Source organism: Pholis gunnellus, assembly GCF_910591455.1.
Source record: "Pholis gunnellus genome assembly, chromosome: 18".
Lineage (NCBI taxonomy): Eukaryota > Metazoa > Chordata > Actinopteri > Perciformes > Pholidae > Pholis > Pholis gunnellus.
The window spans coordinates 2498667-2524533 of record NC_136545.1 but is presented as its reverse complement, the minus strand read 5'-3'; the positions used below and the strand labels follow the sequence as shown (position 1 = coordinate 2524533).

Sequence of the window (25867 nt, the reverse complement as noted above, 5' to 3'; positions counted from 1 at the left end):
ATTATTTTAGCCGATTGTTGTAAATGACTCTAAAAGTAATAATTTGGAAAGAGTGTATTATGTTCCCTTTTGTTGCAAAACCAGCAAAATCATACTTAAATAAAATGAATGAGAAACAAAAAAGTACAACGTGGTTACTCTCAGGATGTATACAGAGAACGGGTGGCTCCGGTGTCTCAACTAAAATCATAAAACTGATTTATGGCAGCTGACCTGTCGTAACAACAATGGGTGTTCTCAGGAAATGTGGCTCTGCCCGCTCAGCTCGTCAGCTTCTTGGCAGGTGCCGAACTAGTGCCACTTGCTTGCTACAGTTGTGGCACCTCACTGACACTTGCCGCTAAAGTGCCACTGAGTATTCACTGATGTGCCACAGTCCCGACACCTGCCACAGACTAGCCACTGAGGTGCCAGTGCCACAAGGAGGATCTCGGCCCTGCTCATGCTAACAGTGATTAGGGGGTTCTATGGAGCGGACTACGTACCCATTCAAGCCCAATTACAACATCAAATCTAAATATTTACTCATTTGAATTTGAATTATTTTGCCTAAAGTCCTCACACACATGTGAGCATGTGTTCGTAAAATTAAAATGGAAGTCAGCTCATGTCCAGGTCTTCATTCACGACTGTCGACATACCTGGAGTTGACTGTTGGCAGCTGTCTGGTAGCGATCAAACCTCCGGAGCAAACCAGAGAGTTTGGCCTTTCATCTGGGATCTCACTTTTCGAATGGAATCCAGGAGTCAAACAGGGCCACAATAGCAATCACAACCGTGTTTCAGGTGTCGCCACGATCCATGGAAACCTGCAAGAGGAGAAAGCACAAAGACTCAGGGGAAGAAGCCAAGCTAGTTACCTGCATTAATGGGACATGAATTCATACAGAAGGAGAGAGAGAGAGAGGAGGAGCTCAGTGTATCCGTCCCCCAGCAGTCTGGGCCTATAGCATAACTAGGGCTGGTCCAAGGCAAACCTCAAGGAACCTCAGGAAAGCCTCAACTCTACTCTTAAATGTGGAGGGGATGTCTGCCTCCTGGACTGAAGCTGGAATCTGGAAGCTGGTTCCACAGAAGAGAAGCTTGATAGCTGTAGGCTCCGGTTCCCATCCTACCTTTGGAGACTGTTGGAACCACAAGAAACCCTGAATTTAGGGAGTGCAACTCTCTAGTGGGGTAATAGGGTACAATAAGCTCTGTAAGATATGATGGTGTTTAACCATTAAGGACTTTGTAGGAAGGAGAAGGATTTTGAATTATCTTGTGGATTTCACAGGGAGCCACTGCAGAGACGTTATACAGGGAAATATGATCTCTTCCATTGTTGGTACAACTGGACAGTCTCAAGAGATTTATTGGAACAGCCAGATAATAAGAAATCGCAATAACCTAGCCTTGAAGTAACAAAAGTACCAATATTAGATTGATTTAAAATAGCTTGCTTACAAAGTTAAATCTATTGGGGATAATGAAATTTGAGGATTGAAGTTACATCATTTTGTATGATCTAATTCATTTGAAGAACTGGAGAAATCGGTTTGCTTAATATGTATTATGAATATTGAGATTTATGAATTTCTCCCGTAAAGGAACATTTTATTTTGATTCACTTTTGTGAATATCCATGCTTCGTTATTGATCTGCCAATGAAGCTTGACTATTGGAACTACACTTCAATCTAGTCATGTTTCACTAATGTAACAGGGTTGTGGTTATTTATTTCAAGATAGGCGTTTTGTCAGCGGGGAAGCGTTTATTTTGAAAATGTTGACCCGGAAGTAGCTAGCCAGTTCTCGTGGAGCAGTGCCAGACGCTGTCCTCGCCCTGCCTCCTCCAGCGTCCTATCTGTCACAGGACAGCGTCCTTTCATACAAAGTAGCATCCAGGCTCCAACCGACAGCAGTCCCGTGCACGCTGCTGAGGGACACGGCTCGTTGGACGGCGGTCCGGTGTCAGTCACACACAGTGAGATGCCAACAGAGGCGCGTTTCACCCACAGAGCTCGTCGTGGCTTTTGCACAGATTTGTGAGAAGCATCACTGGTAACGTCCGCCTGTTCCTCACGGCTAGCCGGCTGGCGAGGTAAGGAGAAACGTGAATTACACAAGCAGAGGGAACGTTAGTTAAAGCCGCTGCATCCAGGCTGTGTGAGCGGTCTCTATACCGCTGCTTATCGTTGGCAGCCACAAAGGAATATCCACACGTTTGTTTGGTTGGGACGCTAATGGAGGAGTGGTGTCCAGACTTGGAAACGACAGAAGGCTAACGTTGTAACGTTAGATACAAGCAATTCTTAGTGAACGGCCCAATCAAGCGTAGTCTCATTAGTAGCTAACGTTAATTAGGTGGATGGATGAGCCCAGTGTTAACCGAGTTCTTTGCTGTCAACATTAGTTTACATTACAGTTGGGTTAGCTGACTACCGGTATTACATATAACTAATTAATGAGAAACAATACAGCAGCTGATTGTTATGTTTGTTGTGACTTATTGTATTCGAACATAATGTATTCATTTCGTCTTGTCGCAAACGGCTCATTGTATCGTTTGTTTTTTCCTCCAATCATCATCGTGTATGTCCTGTCATTGTCACGGTGAACAGACCTTTCTCTCCAACTGAATGAGAGCTATTGGATGTCTAAAGACCTGCAGGGAACATTTCAGCACAATTGGTCAGTTCCGAACTAAATAAGTTTGTTACTGACAGACATTAAGCCACGCAGGGTTTTTACCTGATAACAGAGAGGCAAGTTGAAGGTCTGAGAGTAGTCACAGTAAAGTTACACTGGAGGTACAGCAGCTTTAGGGTGTCCTGCACACTTTCTGTGGCTTCACTCTATATAAAGGCACACACAGTCACCCCATCTATGAAGCTATTGTCAGTCATTTCTATGGCACAATAAGCTTTCATTTGCAGCAAATGACTTTTGACAACAGCTGAACATTGTGACCTGACTGTGCAATGCCTTGACCTGATTGCACATCCATCTTAGCAAACTGGAGGTTGCAGCCACTGTGAGAGTGAAATCTGGGACATCCCAAGTCAACCTAAAAAAGGTGACCATGTGACGCATTTCCTCCATAGTTTCTTATTTCTATTCATATTTAAGTAGGGCACCAGAAAGACACTTGGATATCTGCCTCCAGAAACATCTGTTTAGTGGTAATAGTTTGGATATCAATAGTTTGGTTGAAATGTATTTCCTTGTTGCTTGATGTATTAATAAATCATAAGTTCACATTGGAACCAATGGTAGGCTATCACTCCTCAGTCAATACAGTATTTATTTATTTCTATTTGTAATCAGGTGTGAAAAGTCAGTGTCATGACTGGAGCTGAGACTGAGGATGATATTCCATTAGGCGAAAGGAAGACTGTCACAGATTTCTGCTATCTCCTGGACAAGTCCAAACAACTCTTCAATGGGCTAAGGTTAGTTTTTACTTACTGTTGTCTCCTGTCTGCTGGACTTTTGTAATCAAGCGTTGACTTGCAGTGAGTAGTTGTTGCAATGCACAGGACTGATATGTATTCAATTGTACAGCGCAAGATGTTCGTCCATTGCCAAATTTGGGTGTCAATAGAGGAAGTAGTGTGGCCTTTATATGAGGGTGAGGGTGGTGGTTGAGTGTGTAGAGCATCCGACTTCCTTGTGGGTGATGGAAGTTTGTGTCCTGTCACAATCTAATAGTTAAGGTTCACTGAAAAAAAGGAGTGCTCCAAATAAATACACTGGATCAGTAAGTTTACCAATACTGATCTTATTAGGCACATACAGTATCTGTCATGATGGGAAAGTTCTATATTTTTTTATATTGATATATGTAATTTATTATCACAAGATAGATATATATATATCTGCTAATATTATGGCCCATTAGTCTGATCATCATGAATTATTTTTAGCAAAACATTTTCTCATCTATTGGCCATTATTTTTAGCTAAAGTTTGAGTCTACATTTAGCAGACTCACTGGTTTATTTGACACTGGATCAAGTGGGTTTTTACTTTTTTATATACGTATGTAGTAAAGAAATCGATTCTGGTAAACTGTTGGAAAAATGCCCCTTTTTGATGATTCATTTAAAACATTGAGGAGAAGCTACCGATACTACAAAGCTCAGCACCAACTACATGGAGGACACACGGTGTGCTCGACCGACCGACTGACTTAGCAATGGCAGAAAGACAACAAATTAAATAAAAAAACAAAAATGGATCAACTGGAGAATCCAAGCAGGAGAAACAATGTATGTGTGGTGGGACTACAGCAAGATGTATTACCAGTGGCGGGCCGTGCATTTTATACCTGGGCCTTCACTGCTGTCCTGCAGCTGAAATACCACCTTATAACCTCATGATGGCGCCACAGCTACGGTTATTATTTGTTTCTAGGGCTATAACAATATACATATTCGTATTAAACCGTTCGTACGAGGCTTACAAACCGAACAATACGTTTGAATAATACTAGTGCATTTGGAAAATGCAGAAGCTTAAATTGTAGGAAATATAATGTTTTCTACGCTCACGTAGGAGACAGCGGTCTGTGTGACCTCTGAACCGGAACAAAAAACCACAACAAAAAACAGCTGGGTGGCTAGCTTAACGGGAAAACAACAGCAGCAACACGCATTCTGCTACACACTCGAGGGCCATTCAGATATTAGATGTAAAAAAACAAACGCAGTTGACTTACCAAATGCTGTTCCTCCTTTCTTTGTTGACAAAGAGTTTCATTCCAGTTAAATCCCAACTCACAAATCTGTTTCTCCTCCTTATTCAGCCATTGAGTGTTAAAAAAACAAAGCTAGGTAAAATAATAAATAATCTACACCAAGTAAAATGCAAAAAATGTCATAATTTCTTCCATATCTTTCAATTTGAACTCTTACTACTCCGACTAAGCCTCTGCTTAGGTTTTGTTTTCAAATAGTCACGTGCTCGCCCACTGACCAATTACAGCACACGCTGCACCTCACTGCAGCGCTGCACCTGGAAACTGAGCTGTGTGTTAATGCTGACGTACTGTAGGCCAGCTAGCAGCTCTGGCACGTCAAAGAATACGCCCAACAAACTAAAGATCTGATTGGTTGAAGACTATGACAATCAACAATATTGTCCCCATTCACTTAAACTGCACATGGATTCACTTGTGAGTCTGCAGGCCTCGGGCCTCTCTTCTACCTAGAGACACAGAGGTGAAATCTGATTGGATAAAAGCTCTACTTAAAACAAGCTGCACTGGAAGCAGAGCAACTGAGGAACACAGTAGCTGTGCAATGAGAAAATAAGATAATGGGAAAAATATTTTATATGTTGTTTTTTTAAAGAGGAACTTTGTGCTCTTGTAAACAATTCAATCATACAATCATTGGTTTTATAGGTTAGATATGAATAGTGATGACACAGCAACTCACACCTTCAAAAAATGGAACAAATAGTCGAATCTTCGTCTTCAGCCAAATCAGATTCTAATCGAAAGAATTGTGATTCGGGTACAGCCCTGGAGATTGGCATAGCTCGATTCCCAAAATCTGCAGCATATCCATCTAGTGAAAAAAATTGAACACTCACCAGCCATCAACCAAGGAAGATCATCTTGACTGTAGTTGAGTGTACCTACTGAAGTTCTGTTAGTCTCTAAGAGTGAAATTGGGAATGGAACTGGAAATTGGTTCTTGAGTTCTACGAAGGGCAAAACGGCCTTTAACTAATCAGTCTTTGTAAAATATTGTAGTAAGTATTTGAAAGTATTCACGTTTATGCACAAATGATTGCTTAGTAAGTGTGCTTCCCTTGAAAGAACCAAAAAGGTCCGGGATCTTCCTTGAAAATCCCAAAATGCACACCGTGCAGTCTGGTTGATTGGAGAGCGTTTAAAGATGTTATGTATGTGACTGTGTCTCTTGTCTCTCCTCTGACTGTTACTGTGCTCTTTGCTGCAGAGACCTGCCTCAGTATGGACACAAGCAGTGGCAGTCCTACTTTGGACGGACTTTTGACGTCTACACGAAGCTGTGGAAATTTCAGCAGCAGCACAGGTTATTTCCATCTCTTATTGCTTTCCCGGTTAGAATAGGTGGATGGAGGCTGCTGTGTTTCATGTATGTGGTTCAGAGTAGAATCAGCTCTCAAACTAAGAGTGGTGTTATGATTCATCAGAAGAAGTTAAAATATTACAGATGGGTTTACAAACAATACAGCACTGTTCAAACTTGTTAGGACTAGTGTTCGCTGTATTCCCATTCACATAAAATATGATGCAAATAAATCTCAATGAGGCCAAATTGTGACATAGTGTAAGTTTGTCAGTTCATTAACACAGAGATGATGCACATGTCATAGGTGATGACTGTTACAGTGTCATTTGCCAGATGTTCTGTCCCACTCTGGTTGAATAATTTCCTTGTTTGGTGCTCAGTATCATATGTTTTCGTTTACTGACAGGCAGGTCCTGGACAGTCGCTATGGCTTGAAGAGATGGCAGATTGGGGAAGTTGCATCCAAAATTGGACAGCTTTACTACCACTACTAGTAAGTCAAACTATGTCTCTTATCATCCATTACTGTAGTTTATATAGAATTAAAACAATTATTCAAAATCAAGGTATGGCACAGATAATTGAGGTACATTTGTGTGCAGGACTCCTACATTTTCAGTGTAGGGAGAAACGAGATATACTGCATGACAAATGTCTTTGGCTGGATCCTAGCGGGCTAAATATGTGACCTGTCGGGGACCTACAGCCAATGAGTGCGCAATACACGTGTTGAGGGGAATCTTTGGGGAAGGGTCCCCTGTTGGTCATCCAAAAAACAGAGGAATTCTACATTAAAAGCAACATTTAGTGCACTTTATTTTACTAAAGGATGGTGTGTTTTATTTTATAACTGTATTGAAGCACTTTCTGTTATTCAAAAAATAGTGCACTGTGGTGTTACATCAGATTCATTAATATTCATTGAAGTTATAGAATTTTCTTATGAATTGTTGAAATTTGATTCATCCACCACATGATAAGACACTTATGCTGATGATTAAATCTTGATTAAAAACGTTCACCTCCTCATGAACAGGTGTCAATCATCAGGCTGAAAATAGAGATTTTCGCCAGTTAAGAGAGTTTGGTGAAACACTCAAGAAAGTAAGCGAGGTTTAGGATAAGAAGACAGCAGTGTTCTTGCATGAGGTCCATTGTGTTTTGTGAGAAACACAATGGGCCCTATTTTGATCATGTGAGTACAGTGATAAGTGCAAAGCAAGTAGGTCTGGGGCGTTCAGACTGTTCAAGTGGACCTGCTACTTTGGTTCATGTATGTGCAGCAATGCTAAGAGCTAAAGGGCTTAGTGAAGGGGAATTTAGATAACAGGGTGGGGGAATAACACATGAAATTGAAATGCTATGAATGTATTGAATTGTGCTCGACTCCGGAGATAGTAACACAACTTCTTCTTTCTCATCCTGACTGGCAGCCTTCGTACCTCAGAAACAAGTTACCTGAATGAGGCCTTTTCCTTCTACTCAGCCATCCGTCAGCGCTCCTACTACTTTCAGGTCAACAAAGAGGACAGGTAAGTTCCAAAAATCTTTTTCTTAAAATGTTGTGAGTTGCAATTTCAGGAAATAGATGCCTTTGCTTGGTATATAATAAATTCCTTGGACATTAATTTTAAAGATTTATTTAGTTTTCTGCTTTTTTCAAAAACTAATCCATATATTACTGATATGTGCAGCAGATGTAGTGTCTAGGGTCTAGTTTTATATGATAGGGCTGGTTATATTCTATATTTTTGTTATTGTCAACCAATCCCACCAAAAGACCATCTTTCAATTCTTTGACTTTCCGTGTCAGTCAGTGGCTCTCAGCCACAAGCGTATTGGTTCCTATTGAAGATCTTTAAAAAAAAAAATTGGTATAAAAGTTAGTTTTGGATAAACTGTTTTCTTTAACAGCTGGTCATTATAGTTTTCAGTGAATGGTATTTAAACAGGAGGAAATATTGCATTAATTGGGGACTATTTTCAGCAGTGTATTAATCCACATTTGGTGATTTGGTGAATATTTAGAGCAACAGCTTGGCTCATGATGTATTTTAATGGGTAACAATGGCGCTCTATGGCACAGAGGAAGAAGATATTTCAAGCTTTGATACAAACACAATACTTACTAGTTAGTAGATACATTCTTTGTTGGTTTTGGTCTGCATGGGATTTGTTGATAATATAATGTATGATATAATGTAATTTTAAAAATTCTGAATCATCAGACTTATTCTTTACATTTCTCAACCACAGACACAAGCAAGCGGACCAAGATAATCAGTTATATGCAAAACACAAATATGCTGAATTGTAACCCTGGGATTGAAACATGAACCATTAGTGTCATCGGTAACCTTAATGACCTAGGCTTTAAATGGGCCTGTCCTTTAATGTGCATTTGTTTGAAGTTCATATTGTCTTCTCTTATCTCTTATCAGGCCAGAATTAGTAGTGAAGAAGCTTCGATATTATGCTCGCTACATAGTCGTCTGTTTACTGCTGAACAAGATGGACCTAGTCAAAGTTTTGGTGAAGGTATGAAAGTTTTTTTGTATTTATGCTGAGTGATCAAAACTTTTGCACCCCTGGTTTTCTGAGGAGCATGAAGCCATCTCCTGCACTCTTATACGTCATTTACCATTCATAGCATTCATCTCAGTGTCTCGCTAAGGGACGATTGGGATGGACTTGCAACAAACCAAACACAAACCAAGGACTTTGCGGTTCATGGTTGGGGCCTCAACCCCTAGTCCACCAGGAGTCTTAGAAATGAAAGCAGTCCCCCACCTGTATATTTTCGAATATGAAATAACAATCCTTTGAGACCTATGCAGCATTTTTATAATTCAGTTAAATTGACCATTAGTCGTTGGTGCAGTTTAATCTTTTAAAATGAGTTCAGTTCTCTGTTGGCCTGAAGGTCCATCCATCGTTACCTAGAGCACAGTGCTGGGTATACCGGTTATAATTTGCCCTGTGATGTTCATTTTCATATACCGCCATACTGAAACATGAATGCAGGCAGCGCTACGGCCTCAGAGTGTACTCTCCTCATTAATGGTTTGAACTGTAACACAACAATAAATAACCTACAACTAACTATCTTTAACAGCATAAAACACCATGGCACACATCAATTTGTGACACATAAACAATTTGTACAACGAATCTGTGTTCATTTACACATTTACATCACTGAATGGCATGGTGGGTAACGTCACAGCTGCTAGCTAGTAGCATAAAAGTCTGTTAACAGCTGGGAGAGGCTCTGTAGAAGAGATGGAGGATAACGACACACTAGAAGAACTTGTGTCCTAGAGAAGAGTTGTGTCTAGTGTTTGGGCTTTCTTTTGTTTTTTTAATCTGACGTAGCCACTGTTGTTGCCAGTGGTGCTAAAACTAGCAACGTTCATCACCTCATTGCTCATTGCCTCCAACTCCTTATTATAATCCAGCATGAGCAGCTCTTTGACACGTGGATTCAACAAAAGGACTGTTCTATTCTGAGAATACGTGGGGAGAGACTCCCTTAGTGAGACATCAAAATGAATGCACTGGCTTTAAGAACAACAACAAAACGTTCCACTTTCCCCTTTCAGAATACTGGGAAAAGTTAGCCTGCTTCCTGAAATTTGTATGAGACCTATTTTATGAATTGAAAAAAGTGTATTTTTAAAGTAGCATGACCCTTCATGGAACCTCATGTCTGTCTGCTACCTGCAGGAGTTATCTGAGGAAATTGAAGATTACACACAGCGATTCAACACAGAGGACCAATTGGAATGGAACCTGGTTCTCCAGGAAGTGGCAGCTTTTGTAGAGGTAACTGACCCTCCATATGTAACACGGCACATTAGTCCTTTCAATGTTGTCTATTTTATTGTCCATAATGCAGGTTGCAAATCTGTGTGATTAGATTGTCCTGTGGTCCACTGAGTCCTCGATGTATCTTATACAAATATAGTAACAACCCATAATTGTGTGAGAGTTGGTTGCTTACATAAAAACAGTAATGCAACATTTCATCTTTCTGGACTGAGAGCAGGAATTTCAAATAGTCCCTTTTGTGAAGTGTCTGCTTCCTGTTTCATCGAATCAGCTGTGGCTCACTGTCGTTTCTCTCTTTTTGTATAACAGGCAGATCCCGTGGTAGTTCTGAATGACAACAATTCTGTTGTTGTCACCAGCAATCGGCTGCAGGAGGAAAGTGTGCCTCCACTAGAACAAGGCATGGTGGTTGGGCAGCTCGTCCTTGCAGATGCACTAATCATCGGCAACTGTAACAACCAGGTTTTAACCCACTATTTCTAATTCATAGTTCCTAACAAATCATACACATCAACACGGTTGTTGACTGGTCTTATTGGGGGAAAAAAACTCTCAAACAAACAATATCAAACTCACCTTTTCAGTATAGAACTTAATCGTATTACCTGCAGATCTGTTGTCTCTGATGTTTCCTCTTACATTGCTCTTGAATGATAGTTTCACTACTGTATGGAGGAAGTATATCTATCAACTGTCTCAACCACTTTTTGATAGATATGCATGTCCTATTAGATTCATGGTGCATGACATGTACTGCTCCAGAGATTCGTTTTTTAAACACATTGTACGTGTTCGAAGATAATTGCTTAAAACAGAGGAAAGGATTGTGATCTATCTTATTATATCGGCTGGTTTCTTCAGCAGATCATCTATTTCCATCTAGTTGTTAACCCGATCCAGTATGTGACGGGGAGACAGACAGTTCCTAGTCTGGGATTGAAACCGGGTTCTTTGTGCTGTAATGCGACAGTGCTAACCACTGCACCCCCGTGCTTCCCCAAAACACTGTCAACTAGAAAGTACTGAATGGTGGAGGTAGACCGTTCCAGTTTTTCACCATTTTTGTGTGTAGGGTTTTTTGGGCAGGGCTGAAATCATGGCTAGATGATGCACTGGAGCCATGACCCCTCCCCTAACATGATACAACAACAGAGACATAGCATCAGTGGTTTTGCTGCTCAACCGTCAGTTACAACACTAACTTACCAAAACTTGCTAGCTAGCAGTGGTCTACTGGCCATCTGGCGTGTCGGGACAAATCCCAGTGGGCCGCCACATCCATGGCCCTGTGGACCGTCAAAGAATCCATTTAGTTTTTTACCGGCCTATGTGCCCATGCGTGTTGCATGCGTGTTCCAGTCAAACTTGTGCTTCCGTCCTAGGCGCCGCCGTTGGCTACTCCGACGCTACTGTTAAACGGTGGATACATTATTTTGAGGAAAATGAGTCTCTTCACAATCAGAATTTGGTCCAATAACATTTGGAAAGTCTGGAAGAGCTGTGCGATTGAATTATTTGATCCCCATTCAGGTTAGCATAGCGCTAAAGCGGAAGTTAGCGGGCACGGCCACAGGAAGTCTGTGGTGCTCAAGCACAGCCCATAAAGCATGCATGTTGACATTATGCTAAAGTAGCATGCAGCAGTGAGGCCGACATGTGGTATATCCTGTAACTATAATCAACCCTCACCCATGACTGGGCGTGGTTTCAGACCATCATTTCAGAGCAGACAATATTGCTTATTCTTTTCATGGTTAAACCTAATTGTATAAACACATTTGCTGGCAGATTAATAACACATTTTTCTGTGGAGTGACAAACTCGGAACACATTTATTTTTACTTTATCCAGACTTTCAGTCCTGTCCAGTTTCTACCACAACCAGTAGTATAGTGATAACAGTCATTCCAGGGCATAATAACAGCAATGCATGATTTTATAATACATAGTTTACTGCTATTTTCTTACACAGTCAGACAAATTCATTCTTAATTTGCAGGTATGAGTGATTTAAGAGAACTTCACCAATATTCTCCTATTTAGAATTTTCTCTGACGAACGAATGAAATTCACAAGTAGTCCAGGCTTGTCGAGTCACTTACAGATGGTGTTGATTCCTCCATGACTGAATTTGTGTTTCAATATGTTATACATCAAATGTAAAATGAGTAGCCTGTTCACTGTTTCAGTTTGATGTAGACTCCATCATGATACCTATTTACTGAGAAATTCAACAGGATTTTTTTGTTCGCGATTAGCTTGACTTCTACAATTCAGGACTTGCTAAAAAATGTTTCACACTCCAACGACAGTGTCAGTGTTAATGATAGCTGTGTCCAGGGGACATCTTCATCACACCACACAGTTTAACATCACCTGTACTAGAATGTGTTCTGTCTTCCAGTGACTGTCATGTCTCATTAACAGCATGACTTCATGTCAGACCATTTCCTCTTGTTTCATGTTGCCCTAGAGTTAACAGCTGTAGTGATATTTTCTCTGCTTAATGGCCCAGATGAACAAGAACACTTAACTTCACACACACTGTACATTTAGTTTATGCCACAAGTTACTTTTGCGGAGTCATGAAGCTTCACTTTCCAAAATGTTCTTCCTAAATGACTAATTATCCACAAATCTCTCGATGGTAAGGTAATGTCAGTTTTTCTCTTCCTTTTTTAGGTGAAGTTCAGTGAGTTAACCATCGATATGTTCCGCATGCTTCAAGCTTTGGAGAGGGAACCAGTAAACCTGGCCACGCAGCCCTCGAAACAAGGAATGCTGGTTAGTGTCATGTTTGAAGTACTTGTTATAGTGTTTTTGGCAAAATAAGGTTTTTACAACATAAAGAGAAAAGCATCAGCTAATGTGAAACATGGTTCTTACTTCCTGTTTTATTTTTGCACAAAAGAAATGAGTCTTTAAAATTCAGAGCATCATTTTCCGATCAAGGCCACTATAAACATGTTGTGTCTCATAAATGATGCAGTCTCCCTCAGGGCCAATCAGTAGCAAATACCATCACTCTCTCAGGAGTTGGATCTTTCTCCAGCTGTGGCGGTTCCCACCACCCATAAACACAACCACCAATGTTTTGGACAATCTCACTAAGAAGAGATATATATATATACAAACAAACACATAATATATATATATTATGTGTTTATTATGTGTTTATATATAGCTGAGCAGGACAAACGTGATGCAGATGAACACGTACTTGGCTCCTAGAAGACTGGTTACCCAGCTGTACATAAAGTAAACTGAAATATGAACAATGATTCCATCACTTGTTTTTCCACAGGAACCCAATGAGAAGCCGGCTAAAAGAGAAAACCCTCACAAGTATTTGCTGTACAAGCCAACATTCAGCCAGCTTTTTACTTTCTTGTCCGCCTCTTTTAAGGTCAGTATTCACCTTTAGTCATAAGTAACACATTCATTGTGTTGATCCCGTTTACTGATTTGGGGAGATTTTCATGATCTGGACCCATATTTTGTTAGAGTTCTTCTGCACCCCTTACCCATGATTCCGTCTTCATATTTTTTCCCCTCAGGAGTTGCCTGCCAACAGCGTTCTGCTTGTCTACCTGTCAGCGACTGGAGTCTTCCCTACTGGCAATTCAGATTATGAAGGTAAAATCTCAAAGCTAGACCCCACATTTCCTTCTTCATATCATACAGACTTTTTATGAAATATAGACATGCCACCAAACTGTATGGAGGATGAAAAATGTCTTAAGTATAAATAAATAAATGGATTAATAAATGTATAAATAAATACAGGAATAAATAGATAAATGCCTAAATGAATGTATAAATACAGAAATGAATAAATAAAAGAATAAATAAATGCTGAAATAAATACAGAAATAAATAAATAAAAGTTGATACCTAAACAGGACATAAATAAATAAATCTATTTCTACATTTCTGTATTCCTTCATTTATTTATTTCTGTATTTCTGTGTCCGTATGTTAATGAGGTAGGCGGTCCGAACCTCATTCTTAAGCAGGATTGGTCAAGTAGGGGAGCAAGACAGAAGCAACCGATTCCTAGCAAATCATCAGCACTGTTAACATCGTTTGCAGCACTAATGGCTTCCACAGTCTGCAGCTGGACTGCTGCACGAGGCTACTGTGAGATTGACTTCCTGTGAGTGCTTTGAGACGGCGGAGGGGCTCACGGCAGCACCCGCTGCTCGTTGAGGACAGTAACTGCAGAACGATACGTGCTTTTACGTCAGTCTCCAAAACACCAGAAAAGTCTTCAATAACACCAGAAACAGTCGCTAGTTTTGTCGCTAGTCGCTTTTGACAAAGAAAGTCGCCAAGGGGATTTGGAAAGTCGCCAGATTTAGCGAGAAAGTCGTCAATTTGGGAACACTGGGATAGCCAACTTCAACGTTACTGTGCAAGGCAACAGTAGCAGACCAGAAGCCGTCACACTGCTGTGACCAATCCTGCTTTAGACAGAGGTTAGGACCTCCCACCTCATTAGCATACAGACACATGAATGAATAAATGTAGGTGAAATGAAACAGAAATGTAGAAATAAATATATGATATGTATTTCTTTATGTCCTGTTTGATTATCAACTTTTATTTATTTACCTATACATTTATTTATTTATACTTTTATTCATTTATTTCAGCATTTATTTATTTCAGTATTTATTTTAGCTTTTATTTATTATTTCATTTATTTATTTCCGTATTCAAACATTTGTTTAAGCATTTCTTCCTGTATTTATTCTTACAGGGAAACCATAACTATTTAAATACATAACTTGCTGTTCTTCGGTGCCTCTGCTCCCTCTAACACACCAGGTGCCAAATATGATGTGATTTCCTGGCTGATAGAGCTGTTACTAACATTTAGACAATAATGACATTAATGTTATGTATTCTATAAAAGACAAGGGAGGAAGCACTACATGGAGCTCAGTGAAGCAGGCGCTCCTGTTTAATGGTTAGTTCAAAGTTGTTAGCCTTTGATCAACATACCGGTCTACGTTAACAGACCGTAAAAAAGCAATGGGCCTTGTGATTCGACATTGGGAATTAATTATCTTGGTTGTTGCATCAATCTAATAAACAACCTTAGTTATTTGTTAAAAAATACCATTATTATAGTTAAAGCCACGGGGATAATCACAATATGTTTGACCCAGAGTCTTTGCTGCTTATTCAAGTGTCTGGTAGATCGTTTTATTTGGTGCACCTGCTAATGCATCAACATCCAGTCTTTTAGAAGCAAACATGGACCATATACCAGCTGTAGAGTTGCAGTGAAATGTATGATCTATATGTCACAGTCAATCACGTCTATTCAAGTTGAAGCGATTAGGCTTAATCTTTGACCATTTCCTGTAGGACCGTATGATTTTGGAGGAGTTCTCACAAATACAAATCGAGATGTGGTGAACGGAGAGACGGTGCAGAAGAGGAATCAGGCTCAGAAAGAAATGCACTGGTGATTATTGATTTGTCTAATATGTTTATTAGCATTTTTAAAAATGTGTATTTAACATTTTAGGAAAAGAAGAATGCTTCCTGTGTCTACAGACCTGACCCAAGAGGAACATGAGTTTGCTTGTTGTGGCTAATGACAAATACCATCTACCTGACTCATTATGTGTGTGCTAATAACAAGCTTAGAATCTCGAACCATGTGTACAGCTCACTGTAGAATTGTTGGGACAGAAATGTAACTTCCTGACATTTACTTGTTTGTAATGTTGCAGCCTTCATCCAGGGGACTTATTCCCTTTCACCCGGAAGCCACTCTTTGTCATCGTAGATTCTTCAAACAGCACAGCCTACAAGGTATGCAAGTAGTTAAGTTACCTGGAAAGAAACACATCTGTATCAGACATTTTCAAACTGTAAGGGCGGAGAAACGTGAGGCAGAGCGTGTGAGATGAAAGGGAGAGGTGCAACAGGGAGTTATTGATCGTAGTCTGGCTGTTGATTGGCTGTCACACACTGCTCACAGAGGCAATAAAGTACCTTAAAACACTCATCCCCGAATTGCAGAAGGTGCGTCGAAATTCATTCTCAGTCAAATCTGAACAAACGGACATGATACACGAAACATGATGTTTTTAAATTCAGTGTGACTTACACTTTCCGAGGACGTCATTATCTTCTTATCTTCCTTGTGAATAAACGGCCATAAATCCTCTGCTTATAACTCCAGAAGTTTTTAAGTTTCCTTCTGTATTAAAGTAATCCAGTAATAGTTGTCTGGACATCCATGGTTACACTGCAAACAGGAAATGCTAAAAGCAAATTTTAATGGTTTAACAAAATGTAAGCAAACTCGCTGACTTTGTGGCAGCTTTATACTGCCTGTGTACATCCCCCAAAGCCTCCAAATGATGGGAATAATAACATTTTTAATGTTGCTCTAACTGTTTTTCGACATTTGATAACCTGTTGTGTATATGATATGATCACACTATGAATGTACTGTATATTCTTATAACTAATATTACTTTTTCTGTCTTTCTTTTTTATCCTAACAGCATTTCACAAATCTGTTTGGGCAGCCTCTGGTGTGCCTACTATCACCTACAGTATATCCCAAGAGTGTGCAAGGTGTGTGTCCCTCTAAACAACACTTCATTAAACAGAGATATTCTATATTTCCTTACTGTCAGCAAATCCCATGAGCAGATCAAACCGACAATGTGTCTGTCTCTCAGTACTTTCTGACTCCTCATTGGTTCATCCTGAAGGCATACATCGTTAGAAACAGGTCAGAAATATATGGTTTTGTTTTTTTTAAAGCTCAGTTTCCTCAAACAGCTGGTCACTGTAGCTTTTATCAAAAAGGAGTATTTGTTGGGGACTATTTTCAGCAGCGTATGAATCCACATGTGTTGCTCTAGTGAGTACTTGAGTCAGCAGGACGGTGTATGTGGGACTGAGTCTAAATAAAGTACAGTGTGTGTGTTGATGGTGATGAAGGAACATGTCACCAGAGCAACAGCGAGGCTCATTGATGTGTTTTAATGGAGCTCTATGGACCGAGGAAGAAGAGACATCCACACACTCTGCTCGTTAGCAGATACACTCCCTGTTGGTTTGGGTCTGCTCATTACACTTATTGACAATAAGAAAAGTCTAGATTATCACCAGGCGTATGCTTTAAGTTACATTAGCTGGCAGTTTTATATATTATGAATTGGATACTAAATCTCTGTTTTCTAAACCAGTCCTTATCTATCAACCTAAATCTTGATTATTTAGGTTTTTTAATTTCCAGTGTGTATGAAATTGATGATGTACTCGCGCTGCCTGAAAACCTGTGTTGTAAAATGTGTTTATGTTCTCACATGTTCTCACTTCTAACCTGTGCCACGTTTCTGCTTACTTCAGATCAGTCTCAGCGTGGGAGTCTCTTCACTCTGTTCCTCTACAGTCCACTCTTAGCTTTTGCCTCTGTGTGTGGATTAAACAGTGTGCAGCGAGGCCTGTGGGAAAGGGCTCAAGAGTTTCTCCGTAAAGTCTACCGGGACATTGGGCAGATGATTACTCGATCACGAACCATAGGTAGCACATCTCCCATTCAATTTCATACCATAATAGCAGAAATTACAGTATAGAGTGGACCATGTTACATGTGTATTTCCTGTTCTTTTATTAATTTCAATTATATTTTTCAAATTAAACATGGTATTAGTCAGGTTAAAATGAATTTTAATGAATTATTTAACAGCACTAACCATGAACAGCTGTGTTTCCGGTCCGTGTTTGCATGTCACTTCCCATCTCTCTCTCTCCCCCCTTGACTTTTTGTCATCCCTCTGTCAACTCTGTCATAAATGTACAAAAATGTGAAGTGGTTATTGTTAAGGGCGTTAGCTAGTTCTGAGGGATCATCCCAAGTGGGTTATGAGGGTTGTTAAGCCCTGTCATGAGTCTGGGTACAGGAGTAGTCTATTGGTTTCCCTATTGCCAAGTGTGAGTAGAGGAGTGGCCCATCTTAAGTTCATCCTTAAGCCTTGAGACCCCACAGTCGGACTACCGCCACCTGCTGGTATGGAGAGTTATTCCCTCTCACACAGAGTGTTGGCTGTAGTCTTTGCAATGTGCACAAGTGCAACTTTTTGGTCTAGACACAGGCGGCGTGAGACGACGCAACGGCCGGCCTACGTCACTGCTTGTTGGTTGATTTCGGTTCTGGTGGGTCTTGGCCTTTTAAACTGGTCCCTTTCTTTCCAGGTTTAGACCTCCCATGGCTCCTAAATAAGAGGAGACCTCAAGTTGTTGCGGCCTCGGACAGACTATTGACATCTTTCGTAATGTGGGAGCAGTGCAACAGGCTGATATCTCTGAGTTTGTAGGCATTGTGACAGCTTAGGAGTGTTTAAATGCAGAGGTCAAATTTCATGTACAATTAGAATAATGTTGAGTTTTTTTTTTTTTACTGGGTCAGTATCTGATAGAGAAGCTGAGAAATAAGGCAAACATATTCACTGTATTCCTTCATCTAATAGCTTACAGGCTACTCTCCCTCTCTTGAGGGTGAAAGAATGAGCTTCTGTCTGCGAGGAAATAAAACAAGGAACCTGACCTCGGCGTTCCTGTGGGAAGTCCTTGGTTGTGGAGGATGCAGGCAGAAATGGAGAAAAGAAAAAACACTAAAATGTTGTGTTGTTTCTCTGTCTCTGCAGATCAAGCCTTTTTGCAATTCTTTGGTGACGAGTTCCTCCGGCTGCTGCTGATCCGCTTTGTGTTCTGCTCAGCTGCACTGAGACTGCATAAACTCTTCCGGGTGAGTCCCTGCTACTGTAGTTTCCTAAGAAAGTTGCATTGTTTATTTGAATGCCAAAGAGCCCAGTACTCAGGCGTGTAGTCTTTAATGCACATTCACGCACCATCAGGCACATAGCACACAAACTGTGTCCCACTTCAATGCCAACACACAATACACTTGATGCACACTTCAGAGCATCTATTCAGAGCCAAGTGTATCCCACCGATCATTACAGCCTGCTGCACCACACCAGTGCAGCTGCTCCTAGTAACACACCTGCAAGCTGGTTGGCTGACCCCCCATCACACTGTGCTGCAGCGGAATGAATATAACAGAAACACTGGAGTGGATTGTTGGCCCAGCGGACCCCCAAGCCTGTAGAATTAAACACTGGCCTCGGTCCACAGTGAAACACACAACAATGCTTTGGCAGCCAGTAATGACAGAAAACACTTTGTCTGTGGTAATATATGAGTCAGAGGTCTTTGTGCTTGCAGGAGTCCCAGAGCTTCCCGGAGTCGTACCCTGAGCTCCCTAAACAGGACACAGTGGAGAGCAGCCTTCTACAGAAGCATATTTTGGAGCTGGCGACTATGCTGGACGTCCAGAGCCTATTTTGGGATGATCCACCGGAAGCCTACTAACATCTTTGCTCAGGGCAAAATGGCATATGTGTACATACAGACTCAACTGCCAGGGCCCTCATAGTTCTCTTTTCTTTTTTTTTCTTTTTTTACAGGTAATGAAATAATTCATTCAGAACATAAAAGCTCATGTCACGCATTTTACTGTTACTTGTGGAAGCAACGTAGTGCAACATTAAAATGTTCACATAGATAAGTTTAGTCTAATTTCCCCATTATGAGTCTCAGCGGCTTCCTCCTAAATGTAATCAGCATCATGTCAGACAGAAAAGTAAAGAAATAACTGTCCTACTCACCAGTCCCCATCCAAATGTGAGGTGACAACCTGCAGCCTCCAACTATATTCCTCCTCACAGAATTGTTTGCAATCTTGGTTTCATGTTTATTTGAAATTATATTTATTGTTGTTAATTAGAGGAAAGGTTGTGTAAGCCTAAAAGATAGAGAATTGGAAAAACCCTGGGCAGCTTCCCGGTGTGACTTTATCTGTGTATGAAGGTGCTAAACAAAACCCTTCTCTGCATCAGTAAATATGAAAAACAGCTTTAATGTTAGCACATTATCCGTACGCTAGCTTAGAAGCTGAATCTTTCATCAAAAACGTTTATTACTGGTATTTGCCAAACAGTGCTTGCTGTTTAACAGCTTAACTTGTAGCAGGCTGAGGTGCATGAGGTCATGTTCTGTTGCGTGTCGTAAGTCCTCATTAGTTGGAAAGATATCACACACCCTTGGTGACATTAACCAGCAATCCATCTAATACCTTGAATCGTCTGTTGTTTAGCCTTGCGCGTTTTAAAAGTGATCGTTGTTGCTTTTCCATGTCACTGTGCTGTATTTGCATGCAAAAAAGGGCAAGAAATGTATCCATTTAGTTGTTTTATCCACAAAGAATGGCCTCCAACTTTGAGGCTCTGGAAAGGGTTGTAGATTTGAAATGGCATGGTTGGATAGTAAACTGAGCCAGTGCATGTGTTGCATGGGCCCGTACATTTGTAGTTGTGTCAGCAAATGAAGACAATCTAGTTTGTAACAGAGGAGATGAAGGAAGGCAGCATGGTGTGCACACTAACATGCATCATTCAGTTGATTACTTAAATGGCACCAAAACACTTCTGTCACCTTTAATGACGAGCGGTTCTCTTATGTTACCTGCCGGTTGCTTGAATGCAATTTCATTGGCAGTCGGGTCACTTTCCTCACACGTTGGCTACAGAGGTTCCACTCTCACGTTGATCCAAAAAGCTTACAGGTCTTTGTCAGACGCTCAGACTGCAGGCAAATGTCTTTCTGCACTTTCATTAGCAAGTGATCAGATCAGACTTGTGTGTCCAGACATCACTGAGCTCTCTGCATGGGTCGCTGTGGTAGAGACGTAGCTACGCTGTAGGCTTTCCAACACGGGAGCATGTGTCCTCTCGAGCTGTCGAGTTGCGGTGCAGAATTCCTCTCTCTAGACGAGCTACACAGTGATGTTAAGGGGGGAAAAGCAGACAATTTATTTCAGCATCTGTCCGCGGACTATTCTGCTCCATGTTGTCGTCCGATGCTCTGCTGGTGGCAGCATGGGTTCTACTTCCACACCTTGAATCTGATTCGAGCGGTGCTCCTGAGATGCACCTGTAGAAATCTTATTGGAATCGCTTTTCAAATCACCTCCAAATGTGGTTTGGATCTGATTTGCAAAGCTGTCAAGACTTCTAAACTCAATCTGGATACGCCAAAAAACAGAGTTGGGCTGTCACTCTGAACAAGATCTTACCACAAATAAATCAAATGTAGTAAAAAGAGAGGACACCTGGGTGGAGCTGAGGGGAGGGATGAACAAGTAGTAACAACCATGGCTGACTTTAAATGTTGAGAACTCTTAACACCTTGACCTTAGTGGGTTTGTCCCCTTTGTCTTGAGACATTTTTAAAGCCCAAATGATATTTTTTGCCTCCGCGTGGCAGTGAGAATCCTTTTGACAGTTTGATTGTCCACGAGGATTGTCCATCGGCAAACCTGTGTATGCACGCGGCCATGTAAACAGGACTACATGAGGTGCAGTCGTCTAGTGGCTCATAGAAGAACTGCAGCTGAAGGCACTAATGGTGGCTGCTGCATGCAGGCAAGAACTCTTGAGTTATTTAAAAAAATGAAAGTAGTTTAAATAAAGTTTCCTGTTGATAGGGATTGTGAGGAATGAAATGGATCCCAGGAAACTGATGCTGTTAATGGCCTAAAGCAGGCAGCCAGCTGTTCCTTTGACTGAGGCATATTATGCTGAGGCATTGCATTCCATCAGTGGTCAAAGACACACTTCCCATGATGCCCTGGATACTAATACGGCCCAGGACCTTATCATCATTCATCCCTCTCTCTCCGATACCTTTCTGTCTCTTTCAACTCTCTAAACACCCAACAATCTGAAAATGTTCGCTTGCTAGTGAATCAAAGAAGTATCGGACTTCGAACATAGCACGAGCGCTGTCCCAGCTAGCACCTGTTCATTTGCTTCAGGTATTGTTTCTGTTTGAGTTTGATCAGTAGACTGCTGTCTGGTGCCAGAATGAAATCCCCCATGTTGTCTCACTTTAAAGACATTTCTCTCCAGAGACCTGCTTAGTGGAGAAGAAATGTGCTTGTTCAGTAGTCAGGAGAAGAATTTCTACATTTTAGACACAATCAGTGGTGTGCAAATATTATTTAAACAACGTATTGATATTATATTTTAGATTCCAGAATCTAACAAGCTGCATCTTTTCTAGTAAGCGTGTTACTAGACCTTGAAAAGCACTGGGGCTGTTTATTTTAAAGCAGCTTCATGCTGCTGAATGGTTCCAGAGGGTATGCAGGTTTCTGACTAGTCATCAAAATATTCATTTGTGTCCCACTAGCCTAAAGATGGCAGTGTCTGTCAGCATGTTCCCATATAATACTATGACCCAAAGAAGGATAGTTCAAGTACTGTCCAAACTATCAGGAAATATCTGATTTGCTGAAAGGTAGATTCCTAAAGGTGTTGATGCCTCAACATTTGGGCCAAGACCAGGAATCTCCAAAATGACTGACCACAGACCTTCAGTGCACTTTTTAGGCCAAAACGTTACTTTATCGTTTTTAAAGTGTCTGCAATATATTTTTGTCCAGCACCACTCCGGTCTCTAGCTAGGCTTCAGGACTCTGTTTTTGACAGTTTCATATGTTTTGAATTATGCGCCACATCTTAACACACCCCAAAGGCTGAAGGCAAGTATAGAATGTGAAAATGTTGACCATTGGGGATTTATTTCTGACACTGACAGGAGGCGTGATTGCACTGCATTGTAGTGATGCAGATACGGAAACCAGCTGACAGTTAACTGCCCCTGACCAAAATGTTTAATGATGCAGGATGTAGCCAAGCCGGCTGGTTGGATTACAATTTTTGAATTGATAGAAATGATAAGAACACTATTTTTTTTAGTGTTCGTTATATTTATTGACATTGTTAGTTTGTGTACAGATAATGTAAAGCAATGTTTTGGCACAGATGTGTTTGTTCAGTATTTAGTAAGTCTATAAAATGTGTGATGAAATATGGAGTTAAACTTAAAGGAGCAGTGTGTAGGATTTAGAGGCATCCAGTGGTGACGTTGCAGATTGCAACCACCTGAATAGCCGTCCCTTGTCTAGCGTGTAGAGAACTACGGTGGCCTGCAGGGAACGAGAGAACGTGATGGCTCTCTGGTTTGTCCGTTCTGGGCTTCTGTAGAAACATGGTGGACTCTGTGTGGAGGACCGGCTCCCACTGCAGATGTGAAGAGCTCATGCTAAGCTAACTAAAACACAATGGTTCTGATGAAAACATAGTTCTGAAGATTATATTCCATTTCTGCCAATAAATCCCTCTTAATGTTACACACTGTTCTTTTAAGGAAGAGCTGTTAATGAGGCCAGTTTGTTCTTTGGCCATTTTAAAAAAAATGTGTGACATTCCAACTTTCCAAGGACTTGAAGAGAGGCAGAGGACAACTACCGCTGTTTTCTCCATTTTACATTTGTCTGGTAAAGTGAGCCGTTTCTACACTTCTATTTTCACTGTAATATCAACCTCCACGTTCCCTTGTGCTGACAGTTATGACGATTAAGATATTGTAGGCTTGCACTTTATGGAGTTTAATATTGTTCTGATCTTGTTGTTGTGTTGTGAGAATAATCCTTCCATGTGAGTGTTCCTCATGCCAGCCCTTCACACTGGTGACCTTCTGTTTTTACTCAGTAAAGGTTGCGTGAATCAGTGATTTCAGACGTTTTCTTATAGGAACTGATCATCTGCTGTCACTTTTTAACAGCCTCTTCCTGAAATGTGTCAAACATGTTTGCTGATTTCCAAAAAGTGTTGAATAGGCAGCAATAACATATTCATGTACACGTGTGGCAGAGTTAGACATCCTTCTGTTTGCTAGCCAGTGGTGCTCTAAGACGACGCTGTCGGAGGGAATTGCAACTCAAATCATGCTTTTTTTAAACTTTACTAAGGAATATCAACAGCAACACTAACATTGTACATGTTTGGACATCAATTAGGACAGAAGAGGTGAAGAAATGTGTTAATTTAAACTGTCAAATATTGCAAGTCTGAAAAAGTCATGATTACATGTTAATGTATGGTGTGTTCCTTTAAAATCCATGAAAATATGAAGTATGTGGCCTAATGGCACAACTTAAGCGTTATTTAATGGAAAATAAGCCCAAACAGGGAAGTGACACTGTTCTCTGATCATAATTAAACATAAAAGAAACTTCTGTTGAGCCCGTTTGCTGTAGTGATGTCTCCTGTGCTTCATATTTAAGACGGGACTGTGAACACAACCAGTTAATTTCTTATGGAGCACCAGTGGGGTTAGTAGCACAGGGAAAGTCTACATTTGAATGAACTTGTATTCCTCACACACTAATTGTGTGTGATGGTGAATATTAGTTTTTTAATTATTGTTCTCAATTTGAGCCAAACCACCCAGCAGCATATGGCGCTGCAGTGTGAAACCATTCTGTGATGAAATGGCGTTTCCTGCTTCACATTATTTGACGGGTGTATCAGCATGGCTCGTTAGAGTCCTGGAAGCCGAGGAATTATTTTAACAAGATAACTTGTGTGACCAATGTAACAAGATGTTAAGAAGGTATCATTTGTGTGATTAAGATAGGTTGTGCAATCAAGATAAGTGTGAGCAATATATCAATTTGTGTAAACGAGACACTAACATTTGCTAACGAGATAACTTATGCCACTATGATATAAACAAGATATTAACTTGTATAAACAAGCTTGCTTGTATAATATGAATCTGTGCAAACGAGATATGAACAAGATGCCTGTGTGAACTAGATAACAGACCTTTTTTGTTCATTTGAAGTGAATATCCGATGTTGGAATCGGTGGCTGATCTACAACTTCATGCACAGTTCATACTGTACTCGTATGAGACCCAGGATCAAACCCCACTCTAGTAACATGAGGCCTTGATCTCTGCTAGTCTCTTTACCGAAAATAGAGTAGTTTACAAACTGCTGCTGAGAGCTCAAAGATACTTCTAGGTATTCTTGTATGTAAACTGGTTTCGCCTTATTGGATACAAGTTTCCCTCATTTTAAGCCTTGTTTTTTGAGAATCGGGCTTTCAAATTATTCCTACTTTTCCTTTACTGGACCCATATTGCGGTTTGATGCCTTTACTTATTCCCATGCCGAACAGTTGAGACTAAGATAAACATAGATACTGTCAGGTCTTTCCAGTTGTTTCAACCAGCTACAATGAAGTTTCTCGGCAGAAAATGTCTCCGCTACATAAATCATTTTTTTGCAGCTCCACAGAATCAATGGTTTCTTTTCTAAAGCTGCCACAGTGCACTTAGTCCAACATTCATACCAAGAAGATGCACAGAAGAAGCAGAGAAACCAACTGATTTGACAGTTAGAGAAAATAATAAATTTCAAGGCCCGTCTTAGGGGTATGAGACATATTGGTGCTCGCCGAGCATAACCAGTATTAGAATCTACCAGCACAAGATCTTAACATATGTTTTTCACATGCCGCAAGCACAAAAGCCACTGCTCAATATAATGGACCCACATCCATGGAGAAGCATGTTGACGCCTCTTGGGAACACAACTCAAATAACTGCCGACTGATCAATCCTGTTTTCTCCCCCAGATATGCAGGGGTCATTTCTACCTTTTTATACTCTAACAAATGTCCAAAAGATGGGTGAAGCCTTCCTTTATAGCAACACTTGTGACTTGCTTGTTATGATTTTTCAGTCAGTGTCAAACTGTCATGTATTTTCAAAACTTAAGTTAAAAAAAATAAATGCACAGATGATTTTTCATTGTGCAGCATGTTTGTTTAGAATAGAAAGTGCCAAAGACTGATGTGCTCTTGCTTTCCCATCTTAACAGTGATTGAGATCAATTATTGTATCAGATGGTTGTTTTTTGTTGTTTTTTCTGTGTTGCCAGATGGAGCCAATAAAGAAAAAGAAAAATGTGGCTTCATAAAAGGACTGATCAGTGTCTTTATTGTGGGACTGCTCTGTTACCATTAGTTTGCCAAG

The 25867-nt window shown here is 40.6% G+C and overlaps 1 protein-coding gene across 1 annotated transcript; it reads left to right on the top strand.

Annotated features, from left to right (window-relative positions):
- Nucleotides 1-1951: 1951 nt before the first annotated feature.
- On the top strand, nucleotides 1952-19288 carry scai (suppressor of cancer cell invasion; the record flags this gene model as incomplete). Its single annotated transcript, XM_079179699.1, has 17 exons — nucleotides 1952-2082; nucleotides 3309-3433; nucleotides 5951-6046; nucleotides 6453-6539; nucleotides 7480-7578; nucleotides 8488-8584; nucleotides 9773-9871; nucleotides 10187-10339; nucleotides 12560-12661; nucleotides 13182-13283; nucleotides 13435-13513; nucleotides 15254-15353; nucleotides 15625-15706; nucleotides 16408-16480; nucleotides 17264-17437; nucleotides 18562-18662; nucleotides 19142-19288. Exons 2-17 carry the CDS (start codon nucleotides 3327-3329, stop codon nucleotides 19286-19288), a joined length of 1698 nt encoding a protein of 565 aa, XP_079035825.1. The 5' UTR covers nucleotides 1952-2082; nucleotides 3309-3326.
- Between the last annotated feature and the right edge of the window lie 6579 nt (nucleotides 19289-25867).